The following is a 20,475-nucleotide window of genomic DNA, read 5'->3' on the forward strand; positions in this document are numbered from 1 at the left end:
CTGCTCCCTCTAGACTATTGGCACAAATTGCCATGCAGGTATCTTAAGTCGTAAAAAAAAAAAAAAAGACAAGAACACAAAGGCATCTGGCATCTTCTCCCAGGTGGTGGCCATCACTCTCTGGATCTCCTTCATTCTGGGCTCAGTGACTGTCCTGCCTCTGTTTCTTCCTGCCCTTCAGAAGGAGGGAGTTGGACCCCCAACCTCCCTCCCCGACCCTTTCCTCGGGACTTGGTTTTCTTGGTTTTACTTGACCGCTTCCGGGTTTCAGCTGAGCATGCGTGCTCCTGCTGGTCCTCTCCAGGCGCAAACTCTACTCCTATCCAGTCCTTCCCCAGCTCGGAGCCCACACAGAGCACAACCCACAACAAGTAGGGATTCACTTGGAGGTTTATTGGTGGAAGTACACAGCACCTTGTTATAAAAACTGTCTTAAGGGCTGTTGTGGTCATCAGATCGGCAAGCAGGAAAATGACATCAGAGAAGGTGGTGGCATGCCTGTGCTAACGATGCCAAGGAAGACCCCCATGTTTCTGCTTAGACATCAGGGTCCCAAAAAGTTCTGTCCAAGGGCGCTGGCCACGGGCGCCTGTAAGAAGTGCTCATCTGAATGCTCTTGTTCCCAGAGGCTGTGGCTCAAGGCGGCTCTCATGGGTATTTTCAGACTGATGGGAGACTCCTCCCGGGGGGGCAGCGAGTGGCAGCTGTGGAAACCGTCCAGGTCAATGGTAATGTTAGTGCTCCTGCTAGAGTCCACGAGTTCCAGGGCCATGGAGAAGCAAAAGAAACAAGGCTTAGTTCAGAATCTGATTTTATCGATTTTGATCCTGGGGCCACACGCAGCAGCCCTCAGGACCTACTCCTGGTTCTAAGCTCAAGGATCACTCCTGGTGGGCTTGGGGGACCCCGTGGGGTGCCAAGAATCAAACTCAGGTTGGTTGCACGTGAGGCAAGTGCCCTACCCTTTTGTACTATTTCTCCAGCCCCCGAGAATCTCATTTTAAATCTGATTTGCAGTTGGATTTTCCTAGCTTGAATGCGTTGGATACACGTGTGAACATGGAAAAAATGGGCAGAGTCTATGATCTATGAGGTATGATCTAAGACCCTGGAGCAGTGCTCAAGGGCAACAGATGTCCCCGCAAACATTAAGCATTGTTTTTATTAATTGAAAACTGAAGGGCTGGGACCAGAAAGGACAGTCTTACAGGATAAAGAAAATACAGGGTGAAGGTGTTTGCCAGGAGTAAGTCCTGAGCACTGCAGGGTGTGACCCCTTCAGAAAAAAAAAACAACTGTACTATTTGCCTGACCCCCTGTGAGCTTTTTCTTAAGTGAAAATAATTTTAGAACGCATTAGCTAGAGACTGAAAGCATTGTTTGCCCCAAACTCCTAGAAATGTTGCAATGAATCAAACATTCATTTCGTATGTAGTGAAATTTAATTGCACTCATAAAAAGGAAACTTCCGTTTCTCCTGAGCCAGCAATATCTCTGAGGCACCCCGACAGGAGTAAACTTCCATTGGTTTTGTTTGTGTTTTGGGGACACATCTGGTGGTGCTCAGGAATCACTATCCCAGCGGTGCTCCAAGGAGCATATACAGTGTCAGGGATTGAATTGCCCTACCCTCTGTACTATCTCTCTGGCCCTTATAGTTTGTTATTTGAATCAAGCCCATCCACAATCCCAATTTCCTGAGTTCCACAGCTAAAAACTGGCTTTCGAAAAACTCAAGCTAAAGAGATTAATTAGACAGCTCCAAGACCTACATCATCTGAGCCTCTGTGGCAGCAGAGGGAAGTGACAGGCTGTGGCTGAACCTGATGAGAACTGGGTCTCTCAGAGGGAAAGACAGCTGGACAATCTCAGAGGCAGCAAACTGGAAGTGTGTGCAAGAGCTCTTTAGGAAAGCTTGCAGGAACTGGAGCTGGACGCCTTAAAACACTCAAAAGTCGGGGCCAAAGAAATAGTACAGTGGGTAGGGCTCTTGCCTTGCATGTGGCCAACCCAAATTGGATCCCCAACACCCTGTATGGTTCCCTGAGACCTCCCCCTGCCCCTAGGAGCAAGCCCTGAGCACTGCTGGGTGTGGCTCCCAAAAAAACAACTTACAATAACACAAGCTGTGCCATTAACAAAAAGGCCATCTTCACAGAGGGCCCGCGCAGGAAGAGAGATGTGGTCTTTTCGTAACTTTCATCACTTTAGGCACTAGATATTTGAGTTTCAGAGCTGATACTATCTGAAATTAATTTTTGAGGGGAGATCACTCCCAGCAAATCTCAGGGGTTACTCCTGGATTATGGAGGAGTGCTCAGGCATTACTCCTAGCAATGCTTGGGGGACCAGATGGGATGCCGGGATCTAACCTGGGTCAACTGCATGCAGGGCAAGCACCCTACTACCCACGGAACTAGTGCCTGGCCCTGAGTGTGCAATTTAAAAGTAGCTGTGAATCAGAGAACTAGATTTTATCTAGGGATAAAGAGAGGAATTTCTCCCACTGAAAAAAAAAAAACAGTATGAAGAGAAGATAAATATAAATTTGCAGAGGCTGAAGAGGCACTTCCAAGGTCTAATGCTTTGCACGTGGGAGGCCAGGCCTCGATCCCAGGTGCTTCACCAGGAGGAAATCCTCCCCCAGACCCTGTTCCCAGTGTATTTGTATTTCTACTTGCACCCAAATACAAATAAATAAGAAAAAAAATTTTTACGATGCCCTATACAAATTGTCCTTCATTCAGCATATTGGTTGCTCAATCTTGCTTTAGAATTTGATCCCTCATTATAGAGTTGACCCCAATCACTTGTACACATTATACCAAAGGGGGTTTCCCCTTTGTGCCTATTCCGCCCAGTTTACACAAGGGGCAGAGTGAAGTTGGGATGGTTAACCCACGGTACTCTTGGAAGTCGGGATTGAAGATTGTCAACATCTAACTCCCTGGGTCTGAGAGTTTGAGTTGATTTATACCGCTTGTTCATTTGTTTTTGTTTGGGGGCCACACCTGGAAGTGCGTGTGGACTATTTCTAGCTCTGTGCCCAGGAGGGACCCTGGTGGTGCTCATGGGACCAGGGATTTAAGTTAGGATGAGCCACATGGAAGGCAAGTGCCTTACCTCCTGTTCTATATCTCCAGTGCGCTGCTCATTTCTTTTATACAGAAAAACAACTCACCTGTCTTTGAGAATGGACCTTTTGGAGAGATCTGAAAAACTGTCACAGTTCTGCTCAGCGGCCAGCAGCAGGGAGGTCTCACTGGGCTGGCAGGATGACAGGGGGCTGCTTTCAGCCTAGATGGGAGAGAATTCCCGTTAGAGGAGCAGGGTGAGTCCTAAGAGTTCTTGGTCTCCTGGGGCCAGAGCCAGAAAGAACTCCCTTGAGTCCCACAGCCCAGCCATGGGCACCTGGGCCTTCAACTTGAGGCCAGAATCCTCTGACCCCGAATGGGGCTCCTGGTGGGGTCCCCCCTTGGCCTCCCTCCTCCCCCGCCTCTGATGGGTAGAGAGGCATCTCTGAATGAAAGGCAGGGTTAAAAACCAGGACAGCTGGGCTTTCTCACAAGAGCTGACTTTGCAACTTGGCCAGAGTTTGCCTAAAACATCCCCCACCATAAACAAGAGGAAGAAGGGGTTTAGGTTTGAGAGTCTGGAGAGGGTTTTGGCTATCCAAGTCTAGCAAGCTTTTCCTTCCTTCCTCCTACCATGAGCAGAGCCTGGGAAAGTCTTCCTCGGGTCAAAAGGGGAAAATGTCTTAAATAAATGGAAAGAGGAAAGGAGATCAGGAAATATTTGCAAAATCTTCTGATAGAAGGTTAAATTTTCTGAGCTAAAAAAACAGTTTTACTGGGGCTGGAGCACAGTGGGTAGGGCATTTGCCTTGCATGCAGCCGACCTGGGTTCGATTCCCAGCATCCCATATGGTCCCCTGAGCACCGCCAGGAGTAGTTCCTGAGTGCATAAGCCAGGAGAAACCCCTGTGCATTGTCGGGTGTGACCCAAAAAGCAAAAAAAAAAAAAAAAAAAAAAAAAAAAAAGCGCTTTACTAAAAGCCAGAGGGAGAAGGGCAAGTGCTGATTGTGCTAACTCATCTGTGCTGTGTAGGGAAACAAATCAAATGTACAGACGATATCTGTTGATGACAAACTTTGGACACTGGATGATAGAATGGAGAATACCAGGTTAGCAGGGGAGGAGGAAGAGGAAGTGATAAGATGGGCAGGAAATAACACACGGGGCACTGGTGGAGGGACATGGACCTTTTGGCGGTGGTAAAGTAGGATGACCAGATACACTAAAGCCAGCAATAGTATATGGTAAACAAGCTAAACTATAATCATTGATTTTTTTTTTAAGAGCATGGCAGAGGGTCTTGGAGACACCGAAACCAGAAACGTTGACACTGTTGTAAAATTGAAACTATTATAAATAAAAAAAAAAAAGACTATGAGAGCTGAAGTGATAGTATGGCAGGTAAGGTGCTTGCCTTGCACACAGCCAATTCCTGACACTCCAGATGGTCCCCTGAGCACTGCCAGGACTGATCCTTGAACACAGAGCCAGGAGTAATCCCTGAGCACTGCCAGGTGTGCCCGCCCCCCTCCATCCACAAAAAAACCATGGTGGGGGGTTGTGGGAACTCTGGTGGTGATATTATAACTTTGTACAACAGAACTAAAAACATTATAACCGTGTTACCCAAACTATACTGTCACTGTCACTGTCCTCTCGTTTTTCACCAATTTGCTCGAGCGGGCCCAGTAACGTCTCCATTGTGAGACTTATTGTTACTGTGTTTGGCATATCAAATACGTCACAGGGAGCTTGCCAGGCTTTGCTGTGCGGGCGAGATGCTCTCGGTAGCTTGCCGGGCTCTTGAGAGGGGTGGAGGAATCGAACCCCGTTCGTCCGTGCTGGCTGCACGCAAGGCAAATGCCCTACCGCTGTGCTATTGCTCCAGTACCATCAGGTATGGCCCAAAAATAAAAAAAGAAACAAAAAGAAATCTTTTAAAATGATAGACATGGAAAAGTACATATGAAATCATTTAAGTTAAAAAAAAAGAAGTAGCATTCAGAAATGTATCAGATTTAATATCCTCCAGAATGTAAAAGAAAAAATTAATTAAAAATAAGAGTCTAGAAGCAGTGAGGAAGCGTTCCCTTTAGTTGTTTGGGTCTGGAGAGGGGTGATTTTCCTGTCTTTTTCAGGTTTTCTTTCCTTTTTTTGGGGGGGGGGTTTGTTTCAAATTTTCTTCAGTGTGCATCATTCCTGAAAACTGCTAAAGATGAAACCAGTAAAAATCAGGACATCATCCCCAGATTACTAAATTGAGAATATAAGCGATAATATAGCGGGTAGGGTATTTGCCTTCGGTCCCCAGCATCCCATATGGTCCCCTGAGCACCGCCAGGAGTGATTCCCGAGTGCAGAGCCAGGAGTAATCCCTGAGCATGGCTGGGTGTGACCCAAAAAGCCCTCCCCCCAAAAAAAATAAAACCCACAAAACAATAACAAAACTGAGAATGTCAAGTCAGTAGGGGAGGGGTGGGGGTGGGGTGAAGAAGCTGACCAGAAGGAATGGGGGGAATCAGTGGAGGGTGGGAGGGAGTTGAAATAACTATCAAAATGATATTTACAATTGTAAACAGGTGGCCTAAACTAAAATTAAAGAAAAGTAGAAAATTCAGTTCTTTAAGTCTCTTACAGCTATTTTCAAGGGAAACAACACTGATTTGCTTTTCCTGTTTGCAGACCCCAATTCAGACTGAGCCTCTCTCTGGGGAAACTAATTCTTCCTGGCTCTGTAACATCCACTTGGGGTCACTACTTCCTGCTCCTCTTCACTGTTATTACTCACTGTTATCAGCACTGTTACAACTTACTGTTACTACTAAGTGTTACTGCTTGCAGTTAGGTTACAATTACTTACTGTTGTGATGTCCTTGTTTGGGGCAATCTTGGGTACCAGGCAGTGAGTGAACTGGATTCTTGGGTCTTTGGTGGTGATGGAGAGACCTTTCTGCAGAATTTTCACCAAGCGGATCCAGAATTGAAACACAGTCTCGGGGTGTTTTTCATGGAGCCTCAGGTAGTAGATCTTTTCAGTCACGGTTCGAACCCGCAGGATGCGTTGGAGCCGGTCACAGATTTGTAGCTCCACATATTTCAGGGGAAGAATCCTGGAGACAATCAGGAAGCTCCCGTAGCAAAGGAGCCCGGGGATTGAGTTCACCAGGAAGGCTTCCCTGCCTCCCGCCTTAGCCTGGGGTGCCCAAAGGAGAGGCCTGGGGTCTGAACGTTTGTATGGGAGTTGGTGCATAGCTTCTCCCTGAATCCTCAGCCTGTGGAAAGGGAGAGGATTCATTCCACCTGATGGATTTGGAAAGTGAGACTCAGAGAAGCCAAGTCGTTTACCCCAGCTTCAATCTTCTTTTGGGTGGGTGGGTGGTGCTGAGGATGGAGGTTGGGGCCACACCCTGCTTACTCCTGGCGGGGCTCAGTGGGCCGTATGTGGTGCCGGGGACCGAACCCAGGTCAGCCACATGCAAGGCAAGTGCCCTAACTGCTATACTCTTTCTTCAGCCTGCTATTTTATTTTTAATTGATTATAGTTAAGGTCACGTGTTTACAATAGTGCTGACATTTATGGTCTTGTGTCCACAGCCACTTCAAGTGAAGAAGCACCCTACACACACACACACTGCCATCCCCTGGCCATGCTCCTGTTCATTTGGGTTTTGCTTGGGATTTTCTGTTTATTTGAGGGGTGGGTCACTGCTGGAGATGCTCAGGGGAATCCCATGTAGTACCAGGTACCAAGCTCAGATCAGCCACATGCAAGGCAAGTGTCTTACCCCTTTTACTTTTGGTATGGACCCCCAAAACAAAACCTAATCCAAAAAAATTTGTTAAGACTTTAAAAAAGAAATAAATTAGAATAAAATAAAATGCCCAAACACATGCAAGTAGGCAGGAGCCAGGGCAGTGCTAGATTCCTCCATGCTTGGTGGAGATACGGAATACTATTTGCTAAATGGATCAGTGAGCCTGGACCGTTCGTTTACTCTAAAACCCCATTGCTAATGGCCCCCCACCATCATGCTGAATGGGCCCGCCCTGGCCCTCTTTCTTTACCTGCTGAGTGTGATAGCTGGAGTACTGCCAGGTTTTTTCTGGGTGGACAATTGATTCTTGGGCCAGGTGACATTTGCCATGAGAAGGACATTGGGGAGTGGCAAGGAGGGCACTGAGCTGGTCACCCCCAGGATGATTGTGGTTGACCCATCGTAGACATCCATCCAGATCCCAGGCTTCGTGACCTAGAAACAGCCCAGCACAATGACAGATTGCAACAGCCAGCAATGGCGGAAGGACATGGGTGCTAGAAGTTTTCAGCTCCAACTGTCCAGCAGGCCCCAGGGGCCTTGCAGCCTAAGTCAGTTGGGCAGGACCGGGACCCACCTCCACCCTTCTCGTGGGGCTCCCCAATAAACAGGCTCCCCCGAAAAACAGAAGCAGTGGGAACTCTTTCTCTGTGCCCTCTGCATTCTCTGGATTCCCAGGGAAACACGAGAAAGGAAAAGCTGAGTGCTGGTGACATTTCTCTCCTCCTCCCCCTCCCCTCCCTTCCCTTCCCCTCCCCCTCCACCTCCCCTCCCCCTCCCCTTTCCTCTCTCCTCCTCCTCTTCCTTGTGTCTGGAAGGGAACTGGTGTGAGGGAATTCTGCTGGGGGAAAGTGAGGAAACAGCCATTGAATACAAAGGACTCTGGCAGCTCAACTTGAAGGTTGCAGACTGGAGCCATAGGACAGTGGGTGGGGCACTTGCCTTGCACGTGGCTGATACAGGTTCGATCCCTGGAATCCCATAGGATCCCCTGAGCCCTACTAGGAGTGATCCCTGAGTGCAGAGCTAGGAACGACCCCAGAGCATCACCAGGTGTAGTCCCGAAACCAAAAAGAAAGAAAGAGAAAGAAAAGGAGGTTTGAAGTTTTCTGCTCAGATTGGGGAGTGAGGGGTTTCACTTTGTGGCTGGGTTTTGATCTCTTTTTTTGGTGGGGGTTCTTAGTGTGCATCCCTCCCAGTGATACTCAATCAACTGGGCCAGCTCTATTGAGGGCCCAAGGATGGGTGCTGCTTGGGCTTTTGCAATTCGGGGAGTCACCAGGATTTCTCCAGCAGTATTGGGGGACCTCCAGGTCCACACCCTGGTGGTACCGGGGATCGAATGGCATGTACCCTAACAGCTACCTCCCCACCATAAGATTTGATTTCTTTTCTTTCTTTGGGTTATGGGCTATCCCCAGTGGTGCTCTGGGCTTTCTTCTGCCTCTGTGCTCAGGATCACTGCTGGTGGGCACCTTGGGTAGTGCTGGGATAGAAATAGGGTTAGCTGGGTAAAAGGTAAGTGCCCTACCCACTGTGTTATCTCCTTGGCCCCGAGATCTGATTTATTTTATTTTATTTTGATTTTTGGGTCACACCCAGTGATGCTCAGGGGTTATTCCTGGCTCTGCACTCAGGAATTACTCCTGGAGGTGCTTGGGGGACCATATAGGATGCCGGGGATTGAACCCAGGTTGGCCGCATGCAAGGCAAACGCCCTACCCGCTATGCTATTGCTCCGGCCCCGAAATCTGATTTCTTGCAGGTCAGGTGCTGTTAGGGGATGGAGGGAGTGGAAGCCTCACGTGAGACCCAGATCTCAGCCAACACTGTCCAGGGAAGCATCAGGCACCGGAACTCAGGCATTAGAGGATGTACAGGAGCCAGGGTGAGAAACATTTGTAGGATGACCCCCATGTTCCAGAGACCAAAGTTCTCCCAATGTTCTGGGCTTTGCAATAGACCACAGGGATCTTTGAGTCCTGAGCAATAGTACAGCAGGTAGGGTGTTTGCCTTGCACGTGGCAGACCTAGATGTGATTCCTGGCATCCCACATGGACCCCTTTGCCCTCCAGGCGTGATCTCTGAGTGCAGAGCCAGGAGTAAGCCCTGAGCACAGCTGGGTGTGGCTCAAACCCCCTCCAACCCTCCCCCCCACAAAAAAGAAAAAAAAAACACACAGTCCCTTTTACAGCCCCTGGGGAAGGGGAGGAAACTGGAGACAAGAGGAAACCCCAAGAATGACTGACATCCAAGTTCACACTGATCAGACGGTTATCCAAGGAAAGTACACTTCTAGGGGACAGGAGATAGTTGTAGCCGGAAGAGTATGTGCCTGGCATACATTAGGTGGCCTGCCGAGGACCACCGAGTGTGACCATGAGACCCCTCAGCTCAGCCAAGGTGGCCCAGGCAACCCCCAACATCTAAGCACCACTGGGAAGAACCTCTTGCCCAAAAATAGAAAAAAAAATGTCAGTGAAAATGTGTTTCTTTTTTTGCTTTTGTATTGCTTTGTTTGCTGTCACACCGAATGGCACTCAAGGGTTACTTGCTTTCAGTTGTGACACCAAACCCAGCCTCCAGGCAGATGTTGTACCAGCTCCTTGGCTTCAAATGAGTGAATTTTTGAGGCCAGAGCAATATTACAGAGATAAAGCGTTTGCCTTGCGTGCAGCTAACCCAGGTTTGATCCCTAGCATCCCTTAACATCCCCTGAGCATCACCAGGAGTGATTCCTGAGTGCATCTCTGGGTATGACCCCAAAAGCCAAAAAAAGCCAAAGCCAAAAAAAAAAAGTGAATTTTTTCATGGTGATTCAATTTAAAATAAAATAGAAGTAAATTTTGATTAATGGTAAGGTTTTTTTTTCCTTCCTTTTTAAAAATTGTTGGCCACACCCAGAGATGCTTACTCATGTTACTCCTGGCTTTGCACTCAGGAATCACTCCTGGCTGTGCCTGGGGGACCATATGGGATACTGGGGATCGAACCCGGCCAGCATCATGCAAGGCAAGCACCCTACCCACTGTACTAGATCTTCAGCCACAAGAGAGATTCCTTAAAGCCCCGGCTTGTGGAGTGGAATTCAAAGCCATGTGAAGAGGAAACTGTGTTGAGTTAAAGCAGATGCTGTGTTTGGCAGTGCTGGCGGGGGAGACTGGTTCAAGGAACTGTGAACTCAGCTGGGATGGGGGGCCGGGGTAGGGAGAGCTCATTCCTGCAGGCATCCTGCCCCCTTCCCTGGCTCTGATTCTCCTGCTGTTTCCCTCAGCTTTTGGGGTTTTTTGTTTGTTTTTCATTTTGTTTTGTGGCCACACCTGGCAGTGCCCAAGGGTTACTCCTGGCTCTGTACTCAGTAATCACTCCTGGCGGTACTTGGGGGACCATATGGGATGCCGGGGATTAAACCCGGGTCTGTTCCATGCAAGGTGAGCTCCCTACCCACTGTACTATTGCTTCCCTCCCTCAGTTTTGAAACAGTTTTCATCTTCAGCCAAAGAGAACTTGTCAAGAGAACAGGGGCCGGAGAGACAGTACAGCTGGTGGGGAACTTGCCTTGCATGCTCTAACCAGCACCTCGTATGAACCCCAACCCTGCTCCTTCTTCCCTTTTGGTTAGAGGTTGAGCTCCTCTCCTGGGTGCAAAGGACCAGGTGGAGCTCTCAGTCACTCCAGAGTCAGGACACTCCAAGTCGGCCAAGAAGTCGGCCGGGTCAGCTGGGTCCCCTCCTCAGCCCTTGCAACTCACTCACTCCCGGAACTCCTCCTGCTTTTTCAATGCACCCAGATGGATTCTGGCGTGCTAGCATTTCTCCTTTCCCTTTGCTTTGTAGCTGTGGCTGAAAGTGAGCCCCAGGACCAAGTGTGTGTCCCCTCACCTCCTCCACCATGAATAGAGGGACTGCATCCCTCTCCGACCTCTGCAGGCTTTGGCTGTCCCGCAAACCAGAAGCCCCCCTTCTCTGCAGTGTCCTCCTCTTGTCCTGCCTCTGACCAATCTCTGGGCCATGCAGGGATGCCTCCCTCACATGCAGCAAGAATGCTGGGCAGTCCCTCCCCCCCCTCCCCTGGGGAATCAGCCGGGCCAAAGCATCTGACACAAAGGCTTTCTTCACAGGGACTGTTTTAGAACAGGCCTTTTAACCTACAAACACAGCAGCAGCTTAATATTTGGTTGTTGTACCTCCTGCCCTGCACAGGATAGGTATCTAAGATGTGCTTTTATCCCCACTGGTGACCTCTCCTGCCCAAGCAGCTCAGGGTGCAGTCAGACCCTCACAGGGAGGTAGGTTCACTCCCTTATGAGATGCTCTGCCCACAGTCCTTAGGGCTCCAGGCTTCCCTGGCTCAAAGGCCCACTCTCCTGAGCCCCTCTCACTGGCCTGGAGGGATCCAAGAATCTGGCAAGGAGGTAGGGGCTGACCCTGGAGAGACCATAAAGGGTTTCTAAGCCATCCCAGAGATGCAGGTTGCAGGGCACGGATGTGACCCAACACGCTTGCACTGGGGGCTCGGAGGAGGACTTTTTAAGGACCATGCATGGAGGAAGCGCTCTGATCTTGCCCTGTGCTATGTGACCCTCGACTTCCCTGGGGAACCCCAACTTCTGGTGTTTCTCTGGCTGACTTTGTTCTCCTCCCTGGCCCTTGGGGGAGCAGCCTGGGTGGAGAGGGGGAAGGAAATCCTCCAGGCCTTGGAAAGGGAGAGACAGCCACCCTGCACTGAGGTACCTGAATAAAGTTGCTTTCAAACACCGCAGACTCGGAGAACAAATTGAATTCTGGAGAGTGAATCAGCTGACAAAGAAGGCCATCTTCTACCCCAAGGTCCGCTCCTGGTTCTGGTTCCCTGACCTCGGGCGGGAGGCCCCTAATTTTACTCATTGGTTCTTGGGAAGAATGGGCTGGGGAACATATCTGGGGCTCCACGCAGACCCAGCCCGACTCCAAGGTGTTGGGATGACCACGACTGCCCCCCTCCACAGCCCGCCCTCACCTCCTTACTGGCCTGCTGTCCACCTGGGCCCGGGGCCGGCCGGCTCACAATGGAGGCATGACATCAAGGAATGCGAGGGATGGCAACAGGGAAGGAAAAAAGAAGAGGAAACAAGTGAGGTGGGCCCTGGGACGAGCTGGCCTCTCTCTCCGTCGGCCTTCCTCCCCCAAATTAGCGGCACAGGCGCCGTTTCTGGCTTTGGAAGCCTGGCAGCCGGCTGGGCTGAAGAGTAAGGAAAGTTCTCAGGCACCTCCAGCCCTCTGCAAGTGCGACTTGTTCGTCTAAAGTCAGAATGATAGCAGCCAGAGGCACTCAGGACAGGGGTGCACCCCCATCTTCCTGCCCCCATCTTGTGGGTTAAGTAGGCTTTGTTTTGGAGTCATACCCAGCAATGCTCAGGGCATATCTCCTGGCTCTGCATTCAGGAATTACATCTGGCAGTGCTCGAGGTACTATATGGGGGGCTGGGGGCCATTCCCAGGTTGGCTAGGCTAGTGACCTACCTGCTATTCTATTTCTCTGGCCCCAATGGAATTATTTAAATAATTTTTAAAAACACACTAGGGGGCTGAAGCGATAGCACAGTAGGTGGGACGTTTGCCTTGCATGCAGCCGACCTGGGTTCGATTCCCAGCATCCCATATGGTCCCCCCAGCACCACCAGGAGTAATTCCTGAGTACAGAACCAGGAGTAATCCCTGTACATCACTGGGTGTGACGCAAAAAGCAAGAAAAAACAAACAAACAAACAAAAAACACACTAGGTTTTTCAAGTAAAAAAAGCTTACTTTGAAAGCTGATGCAAAAGGAAGAGAGGTGGCAAGGGAAAAAATATCCAGGAATTTGCCCAGCCAGTTGTGCAAGACAGCCATTAGTTAAAAGACTATTAGTCAACTTACAATCAGATTCAAATGATTAAAAGATAAAGGTAATTAATAGCCCAAGCTCCTCAAGTTTTCCTTATTTTGTGATCTTTTACTACTCTCTATACCCTTGAAGGTGATTTGCATCTTTTTTTTAAATCTAGGCAATAGAAAAGGCACATGTTACATAACACTCCGTACAGTATCACTATAGACAATGTTGTAAAGCTACTGTGTAATGCACTGCTATATAGGACTACAGTGTAATATACTACTCTAAATGTGTAATACACTGTGTCACTTGATCACTTGACATCCCGTTATTTATCGATTTGCTCGAGTGGGTGCCAGCAATGCCTCCATTTATCCCTGTCGCGTGCTAATGTAGCCCAATGGCATCTGCTCATTCTAGGAACACGAAGAGCCTCAAATTGACAGGGTCTTGATGAAGAAGTCTGACCATCTCATAGGTGGGCAGCCACGTGATCTTTTGACATCCTGTGGAATCCAGTTGGTAATAGCTCTAGTCCAGTGGTCATCTCCAAATCTCATTATGTGTTCAGCCCATCTGATTTTTGACGGCTTGGCAAATGAGACAGCGTCCCTGATTCTTGACCGTCGATGAAGGTCAGAACTTCGGATTCTTTCTCTCATTTGAGTGAAGCGTGATACTCCAAGCCTAGCTCTTTCAATCCCTCTTTGGGAGACCTGAATATCGTTATCATCCTGTTTGCGTAGGACCCAGGTCTCTGAGGCGTATGTTAATGCAGGAAGAACAGTGGAATCGAAGAGATGTGCCCGGAGCTAGAGGTTCTTTATTCTTTTAGCTATTTCTTCGGCGTTCTTGAAGGCGTTCCAAGCCGCTCTCTTTCTCCTGCACAACTCAGGTGCCAGGTCATTTGGCATGTTGACTTCTCGACCTACGTACACATAACTGTTGCATTCGGAGATGTTCATCTTATTGAGAGTGAATGGAACGTCAGGAACGAGACTATTTCTCATAAACATTGTCTTTGTTAGATTCAGCTGTAGTCCGACTCTTCCACACTCATGGTTGAAGTCGGCTAGCATTAGTGCCGCTTGGCTGATGTTTGGTGTTATAAGAACGAAGTCATCAGCGAAGCGGAGGTGGTGTAGTTGTCGACCGTCTATCTTCACTCCCATTCCTTCCCATTTCAGTCGTTGCATGACAATCTCGAGGGTGGCACTGAAGAGTTTCGGTGAAATAGTATCACCCTGCCGAAACCCTCTTTTGACATCAATGATCACCTCCCTGTAGAATGGTGAGATCCTGGTAGTGAATCCGCAATACAGCTCACAGAGGATCCTGATGTATCGACTTTGAATGCCCTGTTTGGCTAGGGCCTCGATGACCACTTCAGTCTCAACAGAATCAAAGGCCTTCTTTAAATCAATGAATGTTAGACAGAGCGGCATCTTGAACTCCCGAGAAACCTCAATGAGCTTTGTTATCATGTGGATATGGTCGATTGTGCTAAATCCTTTTTGGAAACCGGCTTGCTCGCATGGTTGTTCTTCATCTAGTGTTCTACTAATCCTACTCAGGATGACTCAAGTGAACAGCTTATAGACGACAGACAACAGGCAGATCAGGTGATAGTTGCCAATGTCGTGGATGTCTCCCTTCTTGTACAGTAGTACAGTCCTGCTGGTTTTCCACTGGGATGGAACCTTGCATTCAGACAGGTAGTGTGTGAAGATCTGAGCCAGTGTATTGATGAGTACTGACGGCAGGTTCTTCAGGTATTCGGGTCTGACCCTGTCTGGGCCAGGTGCTGTTCGACTTTACCGATAAAATGGCATGCTGGATTTCGGAAGGGAGAACTTTGGGAATGACATGTCCATCCTGTGGAAGTTGGTATGTGGGAAGGTGGGCATGGCTATCAAAGAGATCCGATAGGCTGTGTATAGTACGTAATAGTAATACGCCGTTTGCTCCATGATGCTACAGTGTAATATACTGTTCAGCATAGAACTAGAGCTGTGCTTCTCAGTGTGTTCAGAACTTCTGGTGGGTAGATACCTTGAAATCAACCATACTGGGAATTGGTTCCACCATGATCATCAGCAATTTGCTACATACTGAGGAAATAGAGAAAATGTGAAAGATGTAGGTTAAAACTTAAAAGTGTATCTGCAGGATGGAGAGATAGTAGAGCCAGAGAGCACGTCCACTGCAGGTGGCTTTGACTCCCAGCACTGCCAGGAATAATCCCTGAGCACAGACCCAGGAGTAAACACTGAACAGTGCTAGGTGTGACCCAAACCCCCTTATTCCCCCCCCCCCCCCACACACACACACACAAAATCCTGAAACTGTTATATTATTGTGTATACCAAATAAAAAAACTCTGTGGAGAGTTAGGATGTTAACTAACCATGGTGAGTGGTGGAGCATGTCTTTATGCCTGTGGGACTCTGAGTCTCAAATCCTCACTGCAAAGTAGCTTTGTTCTAGTATGTTAGGGTTGGAAACTCATTAGCAGTTCCAATAAGTAAGAGATGGGATTTGTGGACATGTGGTCAGGGTTGTTGAAATTAATTTTTACTTTCAGAAATGGAGGTAGGCATTTGAAGAAATAGTGGCTGGAAAGGAACTGGAGAGATGGTACAGTGGGTAGGGCACATGCCTTGTACCCATCAGACCAGGTTCAACCGCTGGCACCTGGTCCCCAACTCATACCAGGAGTGATCCCTGAGCACAGAGCCAGGAGTACACCCTGAGCACTGCCAGGTGTGGCCCAAAGGGGAAAAAAAACTTGCTTTGTACAGAGCTGACCTCTGTTCAGTCTCTGTGCATGGAGCCAGGAGTAAGCCCGGAGCATTATCAGGTGTGGTTACAAATGCAAAATCCAACCCAAACAAACCAAAACAAAATCCGTTCCTTTTTTTTGGTAATGTAACCATTAGAAAACTTCATTGCACTTTACTTATTTTGGTTTTGGGGTCCACCCAGCAATGCTCTGGGCTTACTCCTGTCTCTGTGCCCAGGGCTCACTTCTGGTAATACTCAGAGAACCACATGTAGTGCCAGTGATTGAAGCTGAGGTGACCACATGCAAAGCAATCACCTTAGCTGTAATATCATCTGTAATATCTCTCCAGCACCTTTGTTTTGTTGCTCTGGAGGCAGGTTCCCCCCCACCACACACACACACTCAACAGTGCCCAGGGGTCATGCCATACCAACTGACTGACAGTCACATACTAGGCAAGCAACCAAACCTTTATACTATATCTCTGGCCCCAAACATTTTATATATGCAGCTTGCATTGCATTTTTATTGGTCAATGCTAGACTAAATTATATCTCCCAGTTTTTAACAGTCTGATATTTATCTTAAGTTTTAGAAGCCCAACCTTTCAAAATCAGAAGAATGAGTCAGTGATAGTAGAGTGGGTAGGGCTTGCCTTATGCACCACATAAGGTTTCCTGAGCTCCACTGGAGTGACGCCTGAGGGCAGAGCCCTGAGTATCGACGCTGGGTATGGCATGAAAAACAGAACCAAAATAACAGTAAAGGGGCTGGAGCAATAGCACAGCGGGTAGGGTGTTTGCCTTGCACGCGGCCAACCCGGGTTCGATTCCCAGCATCCCATATGGTCCTCCGAGCACCGCCAGGAGTGATTCCTGAGTGCAGAGCCAGGAGTAACCCCTGAGCATCGGCTGACTTTGACCCAAAAAGCAAAAAATAAAAATAAAAAATAACAGTAAATGGGGGTATGGTGCCGCCAGCAGGTCAATCTGTACCTGTGAGGTGAGTGCATCAGCAGCCTGATGACAACGTCAGACTTTCAGATACCCCCAAATTGCTGCTGTGCCTTTGGCCAGACCCCAAAAACTTGGGGCAAAGTTTACCAAGAAAGTAAACGGCCAAAAGTTAGGTATGTGGGAGACACACCCACAAGCCACCTCCGGCTCAGCTATAAAATTGGAGGCATGGTCTCTCTGGTTCCTGATCGAACTGCTTAATGGCCATGATCCCAGAGTCTCAGAAATGAATCTCGGAACCCAAAGGCTTTTGGCAGAAATGCGTCCTATTCCTGCAGTAGGTTACTGGCGCTGGGCCACTCCAGGTGGGAATAGGTTTCGTGCCTTGGCCTGTTCTCCCTGGCAGCCTGGTGACCGCCATCCTCCAGAGGCTACTGGACAGTCAGGTTTGGGCCTGCAGTGACGAGACACACGGGGCCTCACCACATGGGGGTGGAGCCGACTCTTTCTCCCCATCCCAACGAGACCCTGAGTTGCCGCCTACAAATGGCCTCTCTGGCTCCTGATCAAGCTGATTAATAGCTATGATACTGGAGACTCAGCAGCTTTTGGCAAAAATGCATCTGGACTACATATAAGATGGCCACCAGCTCAGAGCTTATTGGAAAGCCAGGTATGAGTTGGCAGTGACGGGGCAACTGCATTCTTATGGGAAGGAGGCCGGTACCCGCTCATCCTTCACGCCCTACCGAAGTCACAAGTTGCTCCCCACAAGTGGTTCTCTGGCATGGCCATGGCTCCAGAGGCAAAAGGACTTAATCCAGAACCCGGCAGCTTGCTGCAGAAAAGTGAATGGACCATGTGTTAAACTGTGGTACCATGCCTCCCCAGGAGGGAAAGAGTGTTGCTCCCTTCAGCCTTTTCCCCCCCGGCAGCAAGGTAGCCACCACCTCAGAGCTTATTGGAAAGCCAGGTATGAACTGGTGGTGAAGAGGCAACTGCAATCTCATGGGAAGGGGGATGGTACCGGCTCGTCCTTCACGCCCTACCGAGGTCATGAGTTGCCCCCACAAGCGGCTCTCTGGCACGGCCATGGCTCCAGAGGCAAAAAGACTTAGTCTAGAGCCCAGCAGCTTGCAGAAGAAAAGTGAATGGACCATGCGTTAAACTACGGTGCCATGCCTCCCCAGGAGGGAAAGGGTGTTGCTCCCTTCCGCCTTTTTCCCCCCTGGCAGCAAGGTGGCCGCCGCCTCAGAGCTTATAGGAAAGCCAGGTACGAGCCGGTGGTGACGGGGCAACTGCAGTCTCATGGGAAGGGGGACGGTACCGGCACGTCCTTCACGCCCTACCGACGTCATGAGTTACCCCCCACGAGCGGCTCTCCGGCACGGCCATAACACCAGACACACAGAAACCAATCTCGTAATTATCTGGCTCTTTGCAGAAATCCAAAATCGTGGCCGCGTGACATTATATGATTCTCATAACCAGCTATAGAAAACAAAATATTTCACAATGCCTTTTCAGCAATTCTGATTGTTTGGGGGGAAATTCTAAACAATAATGGTGCATTTTTTGTCGAAATGATGAATGCAGTCAATGTAGAGAAGAATTAAGTAGAAATCATATGCCTCACAGGCATTTGGAGGGGTGGGGGGGTGGGTATACTGGGGTTCTTGGTGGTGAAAAATGAGTACTGGTGAAGGGAAAGGTGTTTGATCATTGTAGGACCGAGACTTAAATCCGAAAGCTTAGTAACTTTTCCCACAGTGATTCAATAAATAAATATAAAAAGAAAAATAAATAAATAAAAAAATTAAGGTGGAGTTCATGCCCAATTCATTCAGCTAATTGGTGGCTGAATAAATAGCACTACTCCTACCAAAAAATAAAACCCAAAAAACAGTAAAAAATCCAAACAAACAAATGTAAAAATATTAGAATGCGGTTACTAGTAATTCCTTCTTCATTATATCCGCTAGATGGCGCTAGAGAAGCCCTCAGTTAATGATGTGGGCTGGGGGTTGATGGGTATCTTTGGTCTTTGTGGGCTATGCCCAGGTTCACCCCACGCTCTTGCTCACACTATTCTTTGTACTGGGAAACTACATTTTTTTAAAAAAAAAACCTCCTAATTTGGTTACATATTCATATTTTTTTAAAATAACATGCTAGGAAAAGCTTTTTCCTGAACATCTGTCTTCTGCCAACAAGAAACTTTTGATATCCACTATCTTATACACTATTTTTGGTTTTTTGGTTTTGGAACTCACTCAGCATTCCTCAGGGGTTACTCTTGGCTTTACACTCAGGAATTACTCCTAGTGGTGCTTAGGATACCATATGGGGTTCCAGAAATCGAACCTGGGTCACTCATGTGCAAGGCAAGTGTCCTACCCACTGTACTATTTATTGCTTCAGCCCCTTTATACACCTTTTTTTTTTGCTTTTTGGGTCATACCCAGAGATGGTCAGGAGTTATTCCTGGCTCTGAACTCAGGAATTACTCCTGGTGGTGTTTGGGGGACCACATGGGATGCTGGGGATCAAACCCAAGTTGGCCGTGTGCAAGGTAAATGCGGTACTCACTGTACTACCACTCCAGCTCCACTCAATACACATTCTTATATGAGCACCCTGAAAGGCTGGTTACCTGCCACCCTTTCCCCTTTGTCTTATTGTGTAATTTGGAATAGGTAGGGATGAGATCAGAATAGATTCCTTGGCAGCCAGTGGGTGCTATGAGTGATGCATCAGTCAGATTGTACTTAAGTAAGTAACAAACCACCCCAAACCTCAGCAGTTCATACAACAAAGGTTGATTCCTCATCAAGGGTCAGTCATGGACTTTTCTCCCTGACCTCTCACTCCCTGAACTAAGCAAGCAAGACAATGCCATTGGGAGCATCACTGGTCACTAGGGTGGAAAGAGATAGAGGGCTTTGAAAATGTGTGAACTGGGGCTAACACCCTCCAATCTAGGGTAGTGGGCATGAATCATCTCTACTCACTCACAGACCAGAGTCTGGAACCCTTTCCCACTTCAAGGGGATCTGGAAGTGCAATTCTGTCCTGCATCTAGAAGGCAGGGACAGAAATATTGGGAGAACATTAGTGAGTGGCATTCAGGACCCTGCTGTCAATCACTCAGCTCACTCTCACTAGCAACAGACAGAGGTCCATTCTACTACTCTGCAGAGGAGACAACCAACCCTTGAATTCCACTCACCACCTCAAAACCAGTTTAAAGTTGAAATTAAAGAATTCTAGCAAGGCACAAGTATCTCCATAGCTACTTTGACTGTTTTCCTTTACTCCTTCAAACCTTCCTTCCTTTCTTCCTTATTTTTATTTTTTTTGTACTTTGGGCCATACCCACTGCTTCTCAGGGCTTATTTCTGGTTCTGTGCTCAGGGATTACTCTTGATGAAGCACAGCGGTCTGTATAGGATGCTTAGGAACTAACCCTGGGTCAGCTGCATGTAAGCTAAGTGACCTACTCACTGTTGTATATCTCTAGATCCTAAGATATGACTTTTTTTTTTTTGGCTTTTTTGGGTCACACCCAGCGATGCTCAGGGATTACTCGGGCTCTGCACTCAGGAATTACTTCTTGCAGTGCTCGAGGGACCATATGGGATGCTGGGAATCGAACCCAGGTCAGCTGTGTGCAAGGCAAACATCCTATCCACTGTACTATCACTCTAGTCCCTCTCAGATATGACTTGAGACAGAAATCTGTCAACCGGAAGACAACCCAATCCACCTCTCAATTCACATGGTGGGACTGGCACAGGGTCAGTGCAATGTGGAGGAAGGGTGAGGGATGGGGGACATGCAGCCTAGTGATGATGATGTAATGAAGGCTTCTTACCTGGGGGAAAGAAAAATTCCTTGATCAGGCCCCAACTCTGTTTCCTGGGAGGGCATCCTTACAATTGTTCTGTTATAAGACAGAAAGGAGGATTATGTTGCATAAGTTCATATGTC

At 48.3% G+C, this 20,475-nt stretch overlaps 1 protein-coding gene across 1 annotated transcript; it reads right to left on the bottom strand.

Annotated features, from left to right (window-relative positions):
- Window positions 1-544: 544 nt before the first annotated feature.
- On the bottom strand, window positions 545-11,777 carry GARIN1A (golgi associated RAB2 interactor 1A). Its single transcript, XM_056118286.1, has 5 exons — window positions 11,625-11,777; window positions 7,141-7,325; window positions 5,936-6,185; window positions 3,182-3,297; window positions 545-746 (listed from the first exon to the last, which is right to left on the bottom strand). Exons 1-5 carry the CDS (start codon window positions 11,775-11,777, stop codon window positions 545-547), a joined length of 906 nt encoding a protein of 301 aa, XP_055974261.1.
- Window positions 11,778-20,475: the final 8,698 nt, after the last annotated feature.

This window comes from Sorex fumeus, unplaced genomic scaffold, assembly GCF_029834395.1.
Source record: "Sorex fumeus unplaced genomic scaffold, SorFum_2.1 ptg000037l, whole genome shotgun sequence".
NCBI lineage: Eukaryota > Metazoa > Chordata > Mammalia > Eulipotyphla > Soricidae > Sorex > Sorex fumeus.

Coding starts and splice junctions, on each gene's coding strand:
- GARIN1A (XM_056118286.1), bottom strand. CDS start 11,777: ATGAGTAAAATTAGGGGCCTCCCGCCCGAGGTCAGGGAACCAGAACCA. Junction 7,326..11,624: donor TTGAAAGCAACTTTATTCAG/GTACCTCAGTGC, acceptor GGCTGTTTCTAG/GTCACGAAGCCTGGGATCTG. Junction 747..3,181: donor AGGTCCATTCTCAAAGACAG/GTGAGTTGTTTT, acceptor CGTGGACTCTAG/CAGGAGCACTAACATTACCA.